Source organism: Gymnoscopelus microlampas, assembly GCF_963454915.1.
Source record: "Gymnoscopelus microlampas genome assembly, chromosome: 4".
NCBI lineage: Eukaryota > Metazoa > Chordata > Actinopteri > Myctophiformes > Myctophidae > Gymnoscopelus > Gymnoscopelus microlampas.
Window position 1 is genome coordinate 14,622,886 of NC_139941.1, and position 17,027 is coordinate 14,639,912.

Below are 17,027 nucleotides of genomic sequence, written 5' to 3' on the forward strand. Positions count from 1 at the left end.
ATCCATTTTTGCACCAGATAATCTGATTATAATATATTACAAACTACACTGAGATGAAAATCTGCAAGCATTATGCTCCCCTCTCTTGTTGTTAAAATTATAAGTTTTCCCTCTAAGCTGCATTTTTATTTTGAGCAGGGATTTATCTCTGAGCCTCTAGAACATGGGCAAACTCTGCAGTTGGATGATTTTCAATTAAATCCACAGAAGCACACGTTAATTGTCCACGGGGCCATGATCCCAGTTTTCAGAGGGATCCTTCCCTCATGAGAAATACCAGAAAACACAAGGTCTGAGAACACAAGCTCCTGCTTGGTCCTTTTTAGCCTCAAACTCCTCCCTGGATCACATGTGAGAAGGGGAAAAGTTCAGGCAATAGTATGTCCTAAAAAACTCAGTATTTTACCAACCACGGATCGGGTGAGCTCTCTGAATGGAAGTTGGCATTTGGTCTGGCTAGATTGGTAAGATTCTGTTTCTGTTATTTATTTTACTCCACTGAAGGCTATTTGGTCAGTATTTATTAGTGATTTACAGCATGTGGATTTTACTAAACATTTTCAACTTTTGCTGTTCATATAGTTTTGATATGTGGATTCACATTTTGATGGAGGTGAGAATATAATGTGCTGCATCTGAGGCCCTATCACATGGATGTGATTTGCTCCATGGAATAGGGATACATCATAATACAACCTAGATTGTATGTATTATGTAAACAAATATATATATACTTTATATATGCTGTTTATATTGTATAAAGGTATTTAAGTTGAGGGAAACAGAGAGAGAAAGTTTCTTATCCAACACGTACGGAAAGTTAGTTACAGGTTCTTTGTCATGGTGTGTGTGTCAAGTTACAGCTCCTCTCCCATGGCTGCTTCTGCTGAATGTATAGAACCCAATACCTTTAATCATGCGCTTGGGACATGAATCTAGATTTGATTGAGGCATCCCATTTCCCTTCACTGCTGTGGTAATGGAATTTGAGTCGCATGACTCTAGACAATCCCATGAATATGACAAAACAACCGCGAATTAAGATGGCATTCATAATAAACAAACTTATTTCTTGAAAGCCCTTTGCCCATGAGGCAAGTGGGGGGGGGGGGGGGGAGAAAAGACAAACCGTTTATTTGGCACCAAAAAGGATTTGCCATGCCTTCGTTAGGGTGTACGTCTCCCCAGTTGTACAAAACTGCAGAAGTGCAATGATCTGAGTTGTGTCACGCAGAGTTGAGCTGTCTGCAGACGGCCCGGATAGTCAATAAAAGGAGGTCTGTCTGCCAAACAGCCAGTGTTTTTGCTCATGTAGTTGGAGGGAGCTGCAGAAAGGCATTTGACCGCTCATGTGGAAACCAGCCCCAGTCATGTGCTAGTCTCTGTGATCAGCTTCTAATGATTGGGGAGTTATGACGGCCCACTAAGCCTCGATGTTGCCCGTGACCCGCTCGACTGAGAATTTCAACTATGTGCTTCGTGAAAGGAGCCATTTCACCTTATGTTTTCCCTCCAGGGCTTTCAATGGTATATACAGTTACTACTCTTATAACGGAGGTAGGTTAAGAGGGTATTTGTGCTGTGGACTTGTGTTCTACAGGGCAAGCTGAGCACTGAGCTGCACAATGGCCGAAGAAGGGGGCTATGACTATCTGATAAAGCTCCTGGCATTGGGGGACTCCGGGGTGGGAAAGACCACCTTTCTCTTCAGGTACACAGACAACAAGTTCAACCGCAAGTTCACCACCACGGTGGGGATCGACTTCAGGGAAAAGAGAGTGGTGAGTGTGAAATCAGCACCCTCACTTGACATCTGAACTCCCCTGTGTAGAAGCACTTATATGCAGGGCTCCAGGGCAGAGATTCCCAAATGTTTACATGCCAAAGACCCCTAAGGCCTCTGGCCTTTTGTGAAGTGGTAAATAAAAAAAGACATGAATAATAAATAACAAGCTTGTTAGGTCTACTGTTTTTTAAATGTTTTATCTTGTTTGACAAATTTTGAAAACTTTACCATAATGACATGTCTAAAATAGGGACACCAGGTGGAAAGTGCTTAAACAATTTGAATTTAAAGAAAGAAATATTGTAAACTTTTTTTTCCTCTCTTTTTTAACCTCCTTTTTTCTATTCCTCTCCTTTCCTCCCCCATTGTTAAAATGTTTGCCCTAATTCGGGCTACGCAACAGTACAGTTCATACTGTACTACAAGAGAAAATATAGTTTTCCCTTTGGACTGTCGTATATTTTAAGGTGCCTGGCCCTACACGACAGGACCTGATCCTGCCATTCAGGGGCTTTTTGTGTCTATGTTCCAATTCATAGGTCATTCATATTGTGTTGGTAACGGTTTGGTGGTTTGTATCCTCAGAACTACACGGGTACAGGTGCTGATGGCATCACAGAGAAGAATTTCAAAATCCACCTTCAGCTGTGGGATACTGCAGGACAAGAGAGGTAATAACATCTCTACACATACAGAAGTTTAGGCACACACAGTGTGGCCTTACGCTGATGTATGAATATTAAATAAAAGTAGACTTTATGAAATCAAGTTATTAGGCCTGGGGTTCATTTTGGGGTGTATAATTGCTGTGTATTTCCAATTCAGATTCCGAAGTCTCACCACAGCTTTCTTCAGAGATGCCATGGGATTTCTGTTGATGTTTGACTTGACCAATCAGCAAAGCTTCCTAAACGTCAGGAACTGGATGAGTAAAGTATCAGCCGTATTTCTTTTGTGCGACGTTTTTTTTAACCCACACACAGATGTAAAGGGTGTTCAATAGTGTTGATTTATGAAAAAAAAGTTTTCTACGCGACAGCAACAACATACTTTGTTGTATGACAAATGGCAAAAAAACTGATCTACAAGCTCACAACATGATGCAATGCAACTTGTTTTGAGATTATGGATCTATACAAATTTGAAAATACATTTTCACTTATGAACTGCCCAAAATAGGGATAAAATATGTTGAAAGTGGTTAAAATGTAAAATATAAAATCTCCTGTTGACTAGCACTAACACATCAGGCTACCTGAAAGGTGAATGTACAGTAAGAGCTTTCACCATGGCTTGTTGGTTGATATTTGGAGGCCTGCCCGATACACATTCACATCTGTACTGTTCACTTACTTAACCACTTTCAACCCGGCTATTTTCAAAAATGGGGCTTAAGTGGTTAATATAAGCTAATTGCCTGTGTGGGTTCAGGTCAGCTGCAGGCCAATGCGTACTGTGACAGTCCAGATATAGTCCTGGTGGGCACCAAGGCAGACCTCCGAGACCTGAGGGATGTTCATGCCAAACAAGCCAAAGACATGGCAGACCGATATGGGTAAGTGAGCCACATAGCTACTCTAAGTTCTTCATGTTTATATTCAGGGGAAAAATAGATTTGCCGTCAGCTGAGCTGCTGTAAACAAATGGCTATACTCTTTAATACCTACTTCATCATGCGGCAGTGTCACTCGCCGAAACATTTGAAAGTTCAAATGTTCAAGTTCAAATGTTCAGTGAGCGACACCGTCGCATGAAGAAGTAGGTATTAAAGTACATAGATGACAGAAACAGGTTGGCTTTTGTCCTACTTTTCTTCCACCAATAACTAGTTCACCAGAAAATGGGTGAGTCATCACCCCACTCTCCTAATAGACTCTAACTTTTTTAGGGAATGTTATTTTGACCTATCTGTATGGTTGTGTCTGTTAACCCATAAGATCTGAGGCCGATTCTACAAATGTCTTCTAAATCAGTTTTCTGAAAATATTTCACGTTTTTTTTAAATAGCAGATCTACATGCTCATAGCGCGGCATGAAGTGACGTGCTATGAGCTTGTATATCTGCTATTTTTGAATAGCCAAAGTATAAGATAATGGTTAAAGTGGTTCAAATCCTGCTCTTCTATTGAGATTTTGAGCCTGTCGTGTAGGACTATTACTGGTTGACAAGAGACTCAAATCGAAGTAACTGGCCTGGAAATAACTGGCCTTCCCAAACGATGAAATAACTGGCCTTCCCAAAAAGATGGCTCATCTTCATGCCCACAATGCGTCTCATTGTTAGCTTGTAGACCTGATGTTTTTGCATGACATTGTCGAATGACTAAGTATAAATTATGGCTTAGGTGGATAATATGCTTCATTATATGGTCTGCATTCCTAGTTAAAGGTTATGTAAGTGATATTTCTTGTTAAAATGTGTGTTAAAATATGTCTTATATACAGTACAACTCTTTATTCAGAGTTTGTCCCAGTCACTCCATCTCTTTAACAGAAAAATATATTTTCAGGTTGGGATACCAATTTTATCCAATTAGCAGAGAGAACTCATACAGGATACAGGGTAAACAAAGTGGAATTCAATTGGAAGTGAAAAGCAAAAAATAAAACAAAGAAAAAATGAGGAGACAAAATTGGAGCTGGAACACTGTAAAATTGAAGCTGATAAAGGGTCTTTGTGGGGATTCAATTTATATGCTAGCCTGAAAATGTATTTTCTTTTTACTGAAGAGCTGCTACCGAGCAAACTCTCAAAACACAACACACAATGATTATCGGAGCATAGAATGAGTTATTTTTACAAAAAAAACTAAAAAGAAATGCCAAACACTTTTGCATTGTGTCTTCAGGATCCCCTACTTTGAGACAAGCTCTGCCACAGGCGTTGAAGTGGAGAAGGCAGTGACCACCCTGCTGGACTTGGTGATGAAGAGGATGGAGCAGACATTGGAGAGAGGGCCTGGCTCTCAGCTCAATGGCAGCCCGAACACCAGCAGCAAGATGGAGGAGGCCCCCTCCGAGAGGAAATGTTGCTGACATGTGAATTATGCTGGAACCAGTGGTGGAAAAAGTACTACATTTTTTTTACTTAAGTAAAAGTATCTGTACTGCAATGCAGAATTACTCTGTTACAAGTAAAAGTCCGGCATAAAAAATTTACTTGAGTAAAAAAACAAAAGTATTGGTATCAAAATGTACTTAAAGTACCAAAAGTAGAAAGTACTCATTATGCATAATGTCATTTCACAAGTTTTCAAGTGTATTAAAGGTCTAAAACTCTTTTGAAAATAGCAGATCTACAAGCTCACAATGCGTCGCGTTGTAGAACTTGTAGATCGGCTATTTTCAAATGGCCGAAATGTATATAGGGCTTAATGTATGTTTTTTTTTGGTTTATCTACAAAGTAGTCTCGCGTGGCCAGACTGTTGCCTCCCACAATTTACAAATGTTTTAGCATTCAGAGATTGTGGAATAGTAGTCTGGTGACGCGAGACTATCTACAAAGTAACTAGTAATTAAAGTTTTCAAATAATTGTAGTGGAGTAAAAGTACAATATTTGCCTCTGAGATGTAGTATAGTAGAAGTAAAAGTATTGTATTCAAAATTGGAAATACTCAAGTAAAAAATCCTCAAAAGTGTACTTAAGTACAGTACTTGAGTAAATGTACTTAGTTACTTTCCACCACTGGCTGGAACCAGCAATCCTATTCCATTCTGTCACGTTTCACTCGGGCCACACCTTATGTTGAGATTCTGTTGTTTGAGACTGTGTGTGGGGCTCCATCAGGGTGAGACGTGTATTTTGGGTCACATGCTTCATTTTTGTCCCACAAGGAAAGCTAAATGAACTGCAGAAGTAGTTTAGGAATATCTTATGTTGCTTATGTTTACGTTACTTTTGTATTTGCTGCACTGTAGTGCTAGTTATTCACACGCTGTGTCGTGTCCTTTGACCAACATATTCAAAGTAATGTCTTGAAAGGGCAATAGAGTGCCACAGTAGAATGTTTTTTTCCCTTCTTTATAATGTAAATAGTCACTGAAAAGACATGGGTGATCCTGTTGTACGTGGGAACTTAAAGCTGCAATCTGTAACTTTTATGTCCTACCCAGGAGTCTCCCGCATGACACCAAATTCTTGCCGCTCATCCAAGAGGCAATCCCTGCTTGTTCCGGGGAGATATTGGCCTTATGAGCGTCAGGTAGTACTACTTGTCAACCACTAGGTGTCCTATGTGACACTGTGGTCTACATTTCTTAATGGAAGTGTAGGGAAACCACCTCCAACCACTGTAGATTTACTAGTTATATTGTATTAACATACAATATCTTTACAATACAGATTGATTCAAAGTTGGATTCATTCAAATAAGTTTCAGATTGCAGTTTTAATATGGCAGCAACTTGTTATGAAAAAGTAAATTACAGTCACTAATGAAATCAGAGAAAAATACTGTTTTTATTTGACACATTGAGGCATTGATGGAAGGAATATGCAGGCACATACGTACGTATATTTATCATGAAGTATAATTGAAAAACATTTAACACATGGTTACATTTCTTACATGAAAGGTCATTCTCCTTACAATAACCAAGATACATGGTTTATGATTTCATATGACACGTGTACTGCTAAGCTTTAATATGGATTATGGGAGACAGTTGCCATGCAAATTTAAGAAAGATAAAAGTAAGAATGTTAGAAGGTCCATGGAGTAAATGCTGTCAGTTCATGTGAGTAAAGTCATTAGTTTGAACAATGCAGGTGTGCAATGCACAGAAGCTCTTCTGTCCGTTGAAATACAACTGTTGTCCTGAAGAGCGAGGGTCTGGGATTCTGTTCTCATATTATCTTTGACAGTGAACACTAAAGAAAGAAGTCATTTTGAGGGGAAGAATAGTTCATATAGGAGCTGGTGTGTTTGCTGAAGAGTAAAACATCAAAGTATTGATTAGGATGACATTCATAAGAGTCACAAAACAACACGTCTGCAACAGAACGTGGAATGAAACCAAGAAAACCAAAGTCCTTAATGACACCACATAGTAGGTAATTCCCATTTTGTGCCACGACAATTCTGACATCATACATCAATTAAAACAAATTGGCAATACCACTTCCTCTACAACTGAATTCCGATTGCTGTACAGTATCCTAAAATCCCAAATCACAGCACATTCAGGTAATGGTACATTTTTTCACTTGGACAGGTGCTCTTTGGTGTACTTACAGAACATTCTATAGGTGTGATTAAAAGGAATCACTCTACATATCCATGGCACTAACTAGGTGGCCTAAGATTCAACTACGTAAACCCAGACCTCAGATTTGTGATATAGCTTTCCAATGACGACTGCACAATAAAAGGAGCCATGAGTTACTTTCTGAAATGCCAATGGCGCCCAGTAAGACAGAGGAACTTATGTGAGACGAATAACAAAGAATGCACATATGTCTACCACGTTGCTGAACTTACAAAAGGCATGCCAACCCCAGTGCATGGAGAGACCTCTTCTTCACAACATGCGAGTTCAACCTCCATACAAGTCTTCAGAGTTTTAACCACATTAACCCTGGCGTCCATATTTTGGCCAAACATTACCAAAACAAATTCAATATTTCCCCCCAATTTTTTTTTATTTGTTTCTAACATTGTCAATAATGGCAAAACATTGCAGATGTGCAAGCTCACAACGTGTCACATTGAGTTGACATTGCTACACGTTGTGAGCTTCTAGATCTGCTATTTCCGCTTTTTGTCGGACGACAAAGTATGTATATGGCTTAAAGGGGCACATGGAACCCTAGGCTGATTTTGTTGTTTGTTTTCCACTTCAGGTTAAAGACTACACCAGATTAAAAACATGGCAGACTAGTAAGCAAAACCGCTTCAGCTAATTTGATTTGGGTGTGCTCAGATCCAGGGTTGTGCCACTGGTCAATGCTTGTACATTTGCACACCTAAATAAATTAAAAAAGAAAGAATTGTATTAGTTGCATCTGTGTTGCTTACATCATGGTGTACAATACGGTCAGCCTTATTGTTACCCTGTTGTAGTTTTCTTTTCTTTTTTAGCTTAACTGGAACACAAACTACAAAATCAGCCGAGGGTTTCATCCCCCCTTAAGTGGTTAACACAAGCATGTGCCACGAGTCACGAGGTCTTCATGTGGCTTCTAGTGTTTTGGCCCTGTAATTCTTAATCACCAGTCCACCATTCCAGCTGTAAGGTCAGCTTGACATGATAGGTCTGTCATGGAGCCTGATGTTTGAGAAGTCAAGGTAATCTACAGATATAAAAATAAAGCTTGTTCTTTATTCGTCAGAAAGGTAAAATGAGAAATAGAGGTTTGGTCCCATGTGAAATATAGAAGTCAGACTTTTTGCTTTGAAACATCTGCCATATAAAGTCATTGGCAATATTCTAAGGAATATACCATCCCATATATAAACAATAGCAAATAAATATATATATATGTTTTTACCCTCAAAAGGTTGTACAAAACTAGCCTTAAACATTTCATAGTGCCTCTCACATGCAATGACGTTCAAATATTGTATCATGCTCGTTAAACAAGGTGGAAGGAATCTTCAAACATCTTATTCCTCTGTTTTATGTCACAAATATTGGAAGTAATATGGTTTTGAAAAATGTATAACCTTTCCCTTTGCAAAAAACAAAACAAAACAAAAACAGAACAGAAAACAACAAAAACTTGGCTGCTAATGAATTTAAATTCAGCTTGTGGTTCGATAAGAATCTAACAGTGGCAGAATATGACATTAATAGTAGACATATATCCTAATTAGTTTTTCAATGCAGTTGGGAAAACCCCAAAATATAGGTAAAATGTGTTTCCTGATAATTCTTGTAAAGATCTTTCACAGGTCTTATAATATCAGAACCCAGTATACCCCCTTTTTCTGAATTATAATAACCCTGTTCTGACTCGTAAATAATGTTAGCCTATGGCTTACCACTGGAATGTTTATTCTCATTCCAAGATTTAAAGAATTCCACCAAAAAAATGTGTTGGACAGTCATATTGTCTCAGGACAATAAAAGGCATAGACTTGTGGGGTATTGTGACAATATTGTAAACACATAACGTTCAGAGCCATGCCCACTGCCTGTCACCTCCAGAATAGAAAGGACTGGAAAATAGCGTTTGCACCTCTGCAGAGGCCTCGAATTTGATTAGCAAAAAACACTGATCGATCTCCCTCCCTGAGATTAGGCAGTGATCAAAGTTTAAAGAATCAGAACAGCCTCGGAAAAGGCATTATGATAGCATTATGCCTTAATCAATACCAAGTTCTCTTTCAAAACAGAGTTGGGGGAAATGTGGTTACTTCCTCAAATGAGTCCCTTGTGGACCCCGACTGGAATAAATGACGTTTGCTTGAATAACGGTAATTTGCCACAGCAGCCATGCAAGAGAGAGACGGGAAGCAAGTGAACAGCAAGTAGAACTGTCAGTATTCAATTCATCTTTGCCAAAGGAGTAACAAATGCAGCCGTGGTTATAATTCACATAGCGGCGACCACATCTCCTTAAGCCTGATTTATACTTGGTTGCACACCGGTGTCCCCAAAAACAGCCTATTTTCGGTGTGCGACATCCGCATGCAACCAGGGACAGTATAACTCAGGCCTTGGTGTGAATAACCCGCTCGTCGGCCTGAGAACCTGGATGTGTCATGAGTAACATGAGCGTGCACTTCTAGAATGCGGGTGCCGTGAAATGCCTTTAATGCTGGTCATGCACTGGCGTGTCTGCGTCACAAACGAAAAGCATGAGCGAAATGTATCTGGGTCATGGTCTCTGGAATTGTCAGTCTGATGGCCGCTGCCCTCAGGATGTTCTCCTAGGCGCAGTGTGACAGGCTGAGTTTGGTCACACCGTCTCCGTGCATCTTGTAGAGCAGCTTGAACTCACTGGGCAGCTGGTGGGTCTCCTGCCACTTTGTGGTGAATTTGGTTCCTTTCTTGTCGTAGTAGTGGTAGGGCAGCTCCTTGCCCGTGTTGGGGTCCCAGCCGAAGGGCCAAAAGCCGTACAGGTGGATTTCCTCGCACATGGCGGACGCCAGAGTGTACATCAGGATTCCAGTGCTGAGTCGCTTAGGAGACAGGTTTTTCGTTTTCCAGTACCTGTAAGCGAATGGAAACGATTCACAAATTGGATACCAACTCTGTGCATGACAATGTGAAGCAAAATAATAGGTATTTTGACTTGAGCGTTGTATAAAAAAAAACTTAATGGTGGGTTGTACCCACAGGAACAAGTTCAAGTAAAATGACCCTTTTAAAAGCAGATGTTTTGAAGGTAATGATTTTAGAGGGTGTTTACGTGATATATTTGTTTTGTTAAAAGGTTAAAGCTCTATATTCTGATAGCAATCATTGCTATAGAGTGTTTGTTCAGGGGACAGGGGACTCCCCATTTCTCCAGCTCTTTAGTAAAAAGAAGAGGAAAAAATAAAAATGTTATCCAATTAGAAAAGACAACACCACAAAGAGAATGTATTAGCTTCAATTTTATTGTGTTCCAGTTCCAGTTGTCTGCTAGTTCTTTGTTTAATCACTTCCAATTTGACTTGTTAATACTGTATCCTGTATAAGTTCTCTCTCCTGATTGGATGAAATTGGTATATCCTGAACTGAAAATGTATTTTCTGTTATCTAAAGAGCTGGAGAGACAGGGAGACGCCTGTTACTGAACAGACGCTCTATAGCAATGGTTTGCTACCGGAATACAGAGCTATTTAACACTTAACATAAAATAGCACTTACACCCCCTTGCTACTGCAGGTGGCCACCCCAAGGACATTCTCCCTCATACTTACTTGTTGACATCCTGCATGATGTTGCCTGGCCAGGCCAACTCGATCTTCAGCTGCCCCTTGTGCTCCACGAAGAAATCCACCAGCGTTCTGGTTACTGTGGCCGAGGTGTGCAGGAAGAAGGCAGGGATCCACAGGATAGCTCCCTCCAGCTTCTTCAGGTTGAGGAAAAAGTTGTTCCTGTCCTGGATTGTCAGCAGGTTGTTGTAGTACCTAAAACAAAAGATACCAGGTGCTCACTGTTATGAGGTAGTAAGCTCCAGTCCAGTGACTGCAAGTCACACTGGACTCACAAAGTGAATTTTGTAGACCGATGTTTCTCAACCAGCGGTCCACGTTAGTCCACGGCATAATACAGGTGGTCCATGGGAAAATGTTTAAAATATATATTGTACCTTTGTTGAATGTATCAGAAATATCCTACTATAATTCTAGTAACCTCTGTGCGTGCGTTTGTAGTGGTGGTGGTGAAGACACCCGGTTCTCCTCACTGGCTGGACCAATTGCTCTGATTTTGCACACAGCCATTGATCATTACCATCTGAACACAACTGTGAAGCCCGTTTTTCAATTTAATCAAATCTCAGCTTCTTATTAGCGTTTTTGTGTCAAAGAATGTCGTCCCATAGCTGCGGCTGCCCAGCTATGGGACGAACTGCCTCCCGGGTTGCCAGATCATGTGCGCATATCCCCCCACAGATGCGCTGCGCCGACCGGGTATGGTCTAGTGTTTAATAATTATTTCAAGTCCATCAGAACAAAATAAAAAAGAATGGAGCGGGGTAAAAAGATTGAAATAAAATATTGACTGTTAATGACTTGATATACCTGGTTGCATGCGGTTTCACGTACCGAAATGAACTGATCTATAAGCTCACAATGTGTTATAAATCCAACTTTAAGATCATTCATTCATAAATGAAATAGAATAGAAATGACCGATATATTCTTAGATATTAAATATATACATATTGTTGTGGGGTGGAGTGGCCCTTAAGCATTGTTTGAAATATGTCCAGAGCTCACAAAATGGTTGAGAACCACAGGGGTTGGGGCATAAAGTTACATTAAAATAACACAACGGCAGCTGATTTCCACCTGCGTGCATCTTCCTTAGAGCATGGCGAGGAAGCAGGTTGTAGGCCTGGGCCGTAGCGTGACGGTCCAGGCACTCTAGGCTGCAATGCCAGCCTGACAGCGTGTCGCGGGTTCGACTCCCGTTCCTGGCGACCTTTGCTGCGTGTCACCCCCCATCTCTCTCCCCATTTCCAGTCAGCCTACTTTTCGTATCTCTCTCTAAATAAAGGCATAAAAAGAATCTTTAGAAAGCAGGTTGTAGTAGTAGCTACCTCTCCAGGATGCTGGGGTTAAAGGTCGTCATGTTGGTCTTCCTGCCAACGTCTTTATGGTAGACCTCCGTCGGGGCAAAGTTACAGCGGAAGACGAAGTCGGCTTGGTCGATCTCTTGGCCACAGTGGCTGCCGGTGAGAATGCCACTGTTGCCCACCACAGCACACACGTTGTAGTGCTTGTTGCGGATAGGCGATGTGTCCGGAAGCAGGGACTTGAAGTTGTTGCTGATAGAGAAGACATACTTGTGGCTTGAGTAGTCGAAGTGCATCAGCTGGCCCACGCGTACGGCATTCTTGGTGAGAGAGAAGTTGTTGGCAATGTTGATGTAGTTGAAGATTTCCTTCCTGAAAGACAGTCAACAGGATGCTGTGCTGCAGAAAACCGTCTCCATCATAGACTCATAACCCTAACCCTAACCCTCAGTCAATGACCCCCCCCCCCCCCCCTCTTACATATTTTAACCTTGTATGACAAATACCAAAATAAGCCGATCTACAAGCTCACAACGTGTCGCATCACAATGTGTTTTGAGCTTGTAGATCTGCTATTTTGAATTTTTATGTCAGTGTGCTCCAATTACATGTGCGAGTTAGTTATGATTTTGTGCAACATGTTTAAAATGTATCTACCTCCAATCATGCCCCACCCTGTAATCTTTGGCATTACACCCAAAAGGGACCCAGACCCCAGGTTGGGCAACACTGCACTCAGTGTTACAAATGTTTTGAGACTGTAAACGGAATGGAAAAAAGTAATGGGAAATGGAAGAAGATGCCAACAGGAGAATTACCTTTGCTGATAAAAAGCAGTCCTGTTGAACTTCCATCTCGACGGCTTCCCTGACAGTTCTTCATTTAGGGCATTGGTTAATGGAATGAAGGATGGGTCCAGGAAATTCATGGCGAACTGAGACCTGGAAATAACAATATTTCATAGATCACATTCAATAACTAAGGTACAATGGTGGAAAATGTACCCAGAATGAGCAATATCACAATGCAGAAATACTCTATTACGTCTGTATTCAAAATGTTACTTGAGTAAAAGTACAGAAGTAATTGGCATCAAAATGGCACCAAACATAGAATTACTCATTATCCAGAATGGCCCATTTCACAATAATGTTATTATTATTTCACTGCAGGCAGCTGGTAAAGGTGTGGCTCATTTGAATTACTTTATGTGCTGCCTGGAGGCTTAATCTATAATAATAATCATAATGTATTAGTTAATGTGTATTTTGTATTAATAGTCTAAATCTGCAAATTAACTAGTATCTAGAGGTGTCAAATATTTGCAGTGGAGTAAAATGTAAAACATTTGCCTCTGAGATGTAGATAGGAGTATATAGTATGAAAACATTGAAATACTCAAGTAAAGTGAATGCACCTACTCAAGTAGCCTACAGTACTTGAGCAAATGCACTTAGGTACTTTCCACCACTGACATGATACAATATGAGAGTAAAATTTAGGTCACGAGTCTCACGACTGTGCACAGCCACAGATGCAAACACAGTCTCATCAGTACCACTGACAGCTCCTCTATTTGATTGAAAGCTTCACAAGAAGCTCGTATTACACAATGACCACGTTTGTGTAATTAATTCAAGAAAGCTGACTCAAGGCAGTCCATTCAACACGTAGGCCCCAAAACTGAACCAGAAAACGATGTTGATGCATGCCTGTATTTGGATACAGCCTAGGATAGGTGGGCACTATAGGGACATCTGGGCACCTCGGTGTAAAATTGGCTATTTTGTCCAGAAATATTAAAATAATTAGATATTCGAAAAATGGTCTTAAGTAATGTAAAGTATGATGTGAACATGCATCATTATCAGACTTAATTTCATCCTTCAACTTCTTGTTTATGCCCCACAATGACTGGATGTACAGGTTGTGTAGCAATTTTATAGCAATTGTAGAATTATTAGACCTTAATTGTCGAATGTTTAAGCATGTTCTAACCATGTATACTTTACTTTACTTAAGACCATTTTTCAAATATTTTTGTTTTTTAACATTTTGGACAAAATAGCCAATTTTACATCGAGGTGCCCACCTATCCTGTTACCCTGTGTTTTAGGCTTGAGACTGATCAATACAACAACAAACACTAGGCCAGAGACCCCTGCTGCTGCAGCGTGCATAAGACCCAAATGTGGCACGTTTATGAAATATATGGGCCTCCCCGATCATGCAATTACAATCAACACAACAATTCCAGTGAATACTCACCGAAACCCCGCATGGAACATAATCCTCGGTCCTCCCATGTCATATTTGTTGGCCGAGAAGACGCTATCCTTTCTTAACGACACATAACTGATCAGAGACAGAATGAGCAGAGCAACGCTCAGAATAACCAGCCCCAAGGCGTTCGCTATACGGACCATGTTGTCGGAGCGTTTTCATTCCCCCTAGCAGCCTACACACACACACACACACACAAGCCACGCACACAAGCCACGCACACACACACACACACGCACACGCACACGCACACACACACTCACACAGCGATATGCGCGCCTATCTTTTCATTGCCCGGGTGCAGACGAGCGTTTGTCTGGTTGTTTACAAAAGATGATGATGCTGATCGCAGATTTCATATTGTGCGATGGCGTAAAATGGACGGCAGCAGGTGCCAGTGCAGCGCTGCGGTTGGGAATGGGATGGTGGTCGCGTAGCGATGCTGCTGCTGCTGTTCCGTCCAAGAGGCATTCCTCCTGCCCATCCCCTCACCGACTGACTGACTGACTGACTGCGCGCACGGCGGACTGACGGCAATTCCAGAGGTGTGAAGTAACTAAGTACATTTACTCAAGTACTGTACTTATGGGTACAATTTTGAGGTATTTCTACTTCACTTGAGTATTTCAGATTTTCAGTCATTTTACTTCTACTCCACTACATCTCAGAGACAACTAGAAAAAGCGCTCCTCGGAGCACAGGTCTCCGCCAGGTAAGGTAGGCTATAATTGTGGGCCAGCAATGTTCGGTACTCGCCAATCAGGATGGAATATGAAACATCTGACGGATCCGTCTTGATCTCTTGACTATGGAGATAATGTGTACCGATTTAAGTGATATTTGGACAAATTTTGTAGTAGTAATAGGTGGCGCTATAATAGGGCAATGTTAAAAGGGTGGCATTTGTTCCTCAATCTAGTGCCAATGTGAGTGCAAAGTTTTCGCAATTGGACGCTGCGTTCATGATTTGCAGCATTTTGTTCAAAACAGGCCACTCCTTTAGATGTTAGCTTAGCCAATCAGGGTGGAATATGAAAAACCAAACAGATTTGTCTTGATCACATGACTGTAGAGATCATGTGTATGGATTTGTGTGAAATTTGGATTAAATCTGAAGGAGTAATATCAAAAAAATAGTTTTACATAAGTCGGCCTCCTGGTGGCGCTATAAAAAACAGGTGTAAAAATGCAGGTCAAAGAGTTTTCCTCTGCCTCAAGGGTGTGTGCAAAATTTCACAGAAATCGTACACTGTGTTCATGATTTGAGACATTCTGTTCAAAACGCAGCACTCCTGCAAACTTTGGAAGCCAATCTTAGCCAATGGAATATGAAAAATCTGGAAGACCCGTTTCATTTAATGACTATAGAGAGATACTGTGTACTGATTTGCGTGATGTTTGGACAAAGTCTGTAGGAGTACTGTCAAGAAATGTGGGGCAGAAATGTGGGGCAGAGGTTCTACTCTGGCATCCAGGGAGTGTGTGTGCACAGTTTCGCTGCGAATGGCCCAGCAGTGCCGGAGATTAGCTGTCTCGGCTATGCCTTTCAGCCTGGCGGAGACAAATATTGTAGGCCTACTTTTACTCCACTATTATTAATCGCACAACTTTAGATACTAGTTACTTTGTAGATTTTGATTATTACTACAAAACATACATTAACCACTTCAGCCCTAAACATTTTGGCCATTTGAAAATAGCCGCTCTACAAGCTCACAATGTGTGCATCGGGATGCATTGTGAGCTTGTAGATCTGCTATTTTCAAAATATTTTTATTATACATTTTATACATTTGAAAACTTGTGAAATGGGACATTCTGCATAATGAGTACTTTCTACTTTAAATTTAAAAGTACATTTTGAATTCCAGACTTTTACTTGTAACAGAGTATTTCTACATAGCAGTATTGATACTTTTACTTCAGTAAAACATGTGAGTACTTTTTCCACCACTGTGCAATTCTTCCTCTCTCTCGGCAAGCAGGCGGTTTAATCAGGGAGATGGATTAGAAATGCCCGTCAACACATCATGCCAGCAGACTGTAGCCTACAGACCGCCCCGACACGCACGTGTTCTTTTTTGTGTGTGTGTGCGCGTACGTGCACACATACACACACACACAGGCTCCCCTGCCAACAGGCTATTCATTCAACGATCTGCACGAAAGGGTGCATATCTAATCAAAACTGAACGGATTTGCAAATCATTACGCATATCTCAGCTAATCACGTTTAGTTGAATGTTCAGGCAACTCACTGAGAGCGCTGATAAATGATGATAGCCTACAAATTATGAAAGCACTGGTGGAAAAGGGGCACGAAACCATCTATAGGCAGATTTGTGTAGTTTGCTTTCCAATTCAGGTTAAAACTACAGCAGATTAGATACATTAAGGGCTAGTACAACACAGCTGCAACTTTTTTAAATAATTTGATCATAATATTAATTTATAATGGGTGTTCGATTTTCGTGTGCCCAGAGCCATGGGTGGTGCCAGTGTGCTAGCATACATGATGCCACAACCCAAATTTGATTAGCTTATCAAGGTTTACTGGTGCTCTGTTTTCTCCCCCTGCTGTAGTTTTTAAGCTGAACTGGAAAGCAAACCACATAATCAGCCAGGGTTTCCTTCTAATTGCATTTCAGTAATATAATATACAGTATAGCCATTCTGTATAATTATTGCTTTTACTCTAAGTATATTTTGATGGTAATACTTTTGTACTTTTACTAAGATTTTAAGTACAGGACCTTAAGGAAGTATTTCTACACTGTAGTCG

The 17,027-nt window shown here is 40.7% G+C and overlaps 2 protein-coding genes across 3 annotated transcripts; one reads left to right on the forward strand and one right to left on the reverse strand.

Annotated features, from left to right (window-relative positions):
• Positions 1-32: 32 nt before the first annotated feature.
• LOC311043454 (ras-related protein Rab-27B-like) lies at positions 33-6,637 on the forward strand. Of its 2 annotated transcripts, XM_084054704.1 has the most exons (7): positions 33-464; positions 1,601-1,781; positions 2,372-2,457; positions 2,612-2,715; positions 3,218-3,341; positions 4,636-5,177; positions 5,280-6,637. In XM_084054704.1, the coding sequence occupies exons 2-6, from the start codon at positions 1,626-1,628 to the stop codon at positions 4,820-4,822; spliced, it is 657 nt and encodes a 218-aa protein (XP_083910830.1). In that variant the 5' UTR covers positions 33-464; positions 1,601-1,625; the 3' UTR covers positions 4,823-5,177; positions 5,280-6,637. The 2 variants fall into 2 exon arrangements, with proteins under 2 accessions (XP_083910830.1, XP_083910829.1); XM_084054703.1 differs by lacking the exon at positions 33-464 and having other exon boundaries at positions 1,151-1,781.
• Positions 6,638-9,662: 3,025 nt separating this feature from the next.
• On the reverse strand, positions 9,663-14,388 carry LOC311043817 (alpha-N-acetylneuraminate alpha-2,8-sialyltransferase ST8SIA3-like; the record flags this gene model as incomplete). The annotated part of the gene is made up of 5 exons (XM_084055188.1): positions 9,663-9,945; positions 10,641-10,850; positions 11,987-12,334; positions 12,781-12,903; positions 14,231-14,388. 5 exons carry the CDS (start codon positions 14,386-14,388, stop codon positions 9,663-9,665), a joined length of 1,122 nt encoding a protein of 373 aa, XP_083911314.1.
• Between the last annotated feature and the right edge of the window lie 2,639 nt (positions 14,389-17,027).

Excerpts from the sequence above, each read along its gene's own strand:
- LOC311043454 (XM_084054704.1), top strand. The coding sequence starts at position 1,626 with ATGGCCGAAGAAGGGGGCTATGACTATCTGATAAAGCTCCTGGCATTG. Across the intron at positions 1,782-2,371 it reads ACTTCAGGGAAAAGAGAGTG|AACTACACGGGTACAGGTGC; the intron begins GTGAGTGTGAAA and ends TTGTATCCTCAG. Across the intron at positions 2,716-3,217 it reads AAACGTCAGGAACTGGATGA|GTCAGCTGCAGGCCAATGCG; the intron begins GTAAAGTATCAG and ends GTGTGGGTTCAG.